A 3,873-nucleotide genomic window follows, 5' to 3' on the forward strand; every position below is an offset into this window, starting at 1 on the left:
AACTAATAGTTAGTCGTTTCTTTTTTTACTTTATTTCTATAAGAGATCTTTGTGTTCTTTATATTCGAATTAATTCTTTTACATAATAAAAATGATAATCGGAAATAATATTAAAATAAATATATAAAATTAAACTAAAACATTCTTATTAAGAATCAGAATAACACAATTCGTTTTTGTCACTTTATACTCAATTATCACAAAGATCAATCATAGAAAAGTTTAAAATTGCAAACAACCATTAATAAAATATTATATACTGATGTTAAATTATATATGTATATTTTTAAAACTTAGTGAGTTAGAGAAACCTCCATGTTCCTTAAATTGTAATTATTTTTAGTTCCTTAATAATTATTAAATGTTTCAACTAATGTGTTATTTTTATTAAAAAATTACATTACAATATTTAATAAAGTAGAATATAAGTTTTTTTTACTAATATCTATATATAAATTTTAGCATATGAGCATTTCTTCACTGAAATCTATATCTAAGGAGAGAAGTTTAATGTTAGTACTAAAATTTATTTTTAAATTTTGATATACATTAATTATTATTATGTGTTGTGATTAATTAAGCTTCAGTATCAAACTTAAGACCTCAAGATAAGAAAGGTTGTGTTTTTAGATTCTTGAAGTTACTATTATCTATTATAAAATTATGAATTTTAATTAATCAAATTTTTTTTTTTTAAACGATTTAAAAACTATTACTTTTATCAAAGTATTAGTGCAAAACATTTCAATTAAATCAAGTTAGTTTTCTATACTAACATTTCAATTAAATCAAGTAATGTCTCTATTGAGAGAGGGAAAAGCCAATCCGATTAACGAATCAAATAAAAAACTATTCCTCTACAAAATTACACAGTAGGCAATGAGATTAAAAGCTACAGAAATTGAATATGATGAACCACACACTGTCTGCATTCCCCTTCGAGCTCTATAATAAGATGCTTCTATGAAGAAAAGTTAAATAATTACAAAACATCTCCCTCTCTAAACTATTTGAACTACAAATCATGGCGTCTGGCAGTCCCACCAAAACGGCGTAGCGTAATGTAGGAAAAACAGATTGGTTGCACCAAGAATAACACACTTTTTAGGACTTCGAAACATATTGTGAATTCAGATTCTGGACTTACCAATTTACCAATCAACCTGGCCTGATCATCAAGCTCAAAAGGGAAATTAGGCCTAATTTGCAAGGAAACTACCTTTCAATCCTTCACACCACCAAATATTCACTTGGTACAGATCAAGGAAGTATCCAAACCATCAAATCTGCCAATTTCCAGTACCTAGAAACCTCTCAAATTCATGTTTTCTACCTAATTTGCATACAAACCCTTGTTACTTGGTTTGCCACATAAAAAAGTTAAGGAGTTCAACTATTTGAAACTAAATATTATTTTGATAGAGATGATGGGGAAGACGAGACTTGATGAGAACCTCCAATGGCACTACCCTTGGTGTTGTCATCCCAACTCCTTCCTTCATGTCAATAACAATTCCTTCTGGAACAAACCAATCATAGCTCTGCAACAAACTTGCAAGAGTTGTTTGCACCATGCTCATTGCTAAAACACTACCAGGACACCCTCTTCTGCCTCCCCCAAATGGAAGCATCTCATACTCAATCCCTCTCATTTGTACATTGTCCATCTCTATCCCTTTCTCCATAAAACGCTCTGGTATGAAATCAAGTGGTTTATCCCATAACTTTGGATCCCTATGAATTGCCCATATATTTACCATCAGCATTGTTCCTGTAGGAATATGAAAACCCCCCACTGTGCAAGCCTCCATAGACTTGTGGGGCATCATCAAAGGCGCAGGTGGATGAAGGCGTAGAGTCTCTTTCACTATTGCTTGCAGGTATGTTAACTTGGGTATATCTGACTCCTCCACTACTCTGTCTCGTCCAACTTCAGAATCAATCTCCTCTTGTGCCTTCCTCATTACATGGGGATGTTGTAATAACAATGACAATGCCCACTCTATAGAAATCAAAGATGTATCAGTCCCTGCACTAAACATAATCTGCAGCCAAGAATATTAATAATATGAAAATGAAATAAAACAAAAACTCCCAAGTAACATATGGACTCTTCAAACGTTATTTTGGGTATGCATGCCATATAACATATAGTGTGTTTCTAAAATGCTAACATCTTTCCTACTTATCAACCTAATCATATTTCAGCACAAGAAAGATAGAAACAAAAGCCTCATGTTACGTTTCTTGTAATTATCCTTTTGACTAATTTATAAGTGTCATTAGATGCACCTGCTGTGAGTTATGTTATAACTTTCATAACCGAGTTCAAACTATCTTAGTACTTGGTAGCCCCTTGATCTCCACCAGATAACACAATAACTTATAAATCAAATATATGAAAAAACATCAAAGTTGCTAGAAGCACTTACAATAGCAGTTGCCTTGATAAATGCATCTTTATCATGAATTGCCTCACCATTCTCTTCTGCTTGAGAGATGAGTACATCAATAAAGTCTTCCGTCTCTGACCCAACTTCTAATCTTTTCTCTCTGTGCTGCTCCACAATCCTTTGCATATACAAATCTAATTTCTGAGTTACCTTCTTCATAGCCTTAACACTCCCTTGCAAATCAAACCTCTTCAACCAGGGAATATAATCTCCAATATCAACTACGCCATGAAGAATAAATGATTCTTCAATCAGATGGGTCACCACATCTTCCGAAAGCCCTGATTCCTCACCAAAATGCCTCTCATTTATTATCATACTCATCAAAACTTTAAAAGTCAATTTTGAAAGAACACTTCTCATGTTTACAACACCCTGCGACTCTGCCTTCTCAAGCAAAGAATTTACTGATTTCCTAATTTCTTGAATTCTCTTGGGTCCGAATGATTGGATTCTTTTGGGAGACAAGAGCTCAAGAACACATATTTTTCTAGCGGTTCTCCAATAGGCACCATAAGGAGCCCAACCCACACTATGATAATTGTAGTCCAAATACTTACCTTGCACAAGCTGAGGGCGAGATGCAAAAGTCCTATCATTTACCGTAAGACATTCTTTGGCTAAAGCAGAATTACTTACCACTAAAACAGGGCAGCTACCAAATTTGAGATGCATGATGGGTCCATATTGTTTAGAGAGTGAACTGAGAATCTGATGAACTGGCTTGATTTTGTCAGTAAGAAGATGAAAGTGGCCAATTATAGGAAGAGCTGTGGGGCTTGGAGGAAGAGGGCTCCTATTTTTCCCATTTTGTTTCAGCAGAATTGATGCCACAATAACAACTATGGCTGTGGCAGCTCCTACCAGAATAGTAGACATCAGAGAAATCTCCATGCTCAAATATCTTAGCTCGATGAAAACTATGGTGATATAACACGTATATATATACTAAATCATGGGGTGCAGTAACTGGATAAATTCAAGAATGAAGTGTGAACAGCGTACTGAACTTAGTCAAAAGGCGTGAGCCCATGTCAAAATAGTTGTTCGCTTTAACTTTTCAGCTTCAATAAAATATAAACAGAGTACAATTATTTCCAATATTACAAACAAATATATATATATATATATATATATATATAAGTACGAGCAATCACCAGATTTGACATTTTTTTAATTTCTTTTTAATAATACTTATGACTATTGTTCTCTTCTAGATAAATAGTAAAATAAGTATTAAAACGGAGTTTCATGGGCTAGATTCTTTGAAGACAGGATCAACGACTTTCTTGTCTTCGTGTTGGGCTCATGGAGTTTCATGAAGATGCTAGATGTTGTCATGTGTCTGGTCTCGGGTTGGCTCATGCTGCAAAGATCTAATGGCTCTCGCATTTTTGTGTACCATCTCAACATCTTCCCA

General features: G+C 33.8%; 1 protein-coding gene across 1 annotated transcript; it reads right to left on the bottom strand.

Moving 5' to 3' along the window:
* Positions 1-829: 829 nt before the first annotated feature.
* Positions 830-3,385, bottom strand: LOC149528431 (cytochrome P450 81Q32-like). Its single transcript, XM_089809799.1, has 2 exons — positions 2,433-3,385; positions 830-2,045 (listed from the first exon to the last, which is right to left on the bottom strand). Exons 1-2 carry the CDS (start codon positions 3,345-3,347, stop codon positions 1,404-1,406), a joined length of 1,557 nt encoding a protein of 518 aa, XP_089665925.1. The 5' UTR covers positions 3,348-3,385; the 3' UTR covers positions 830-1,403.
* Positions 3,386-3,873: the final 488 nt, after the last annotated feature.

Source organism: Cupressus sempervirens, chromosome 11 (genome assembly GCF_028749045.1).
Source record: "Cupressus sempervirens isolate cs-2001-9-10 chromosome 11, ASM2874904v1, whole genome shotgun sequence".
NCBI classification, from domain to species: Eukaryota; Viridiplantae; Streptophyta; class Pinopsida; order Cupressales; family Cupressaceae; genus Cupressus; species Cupressus sempervirens.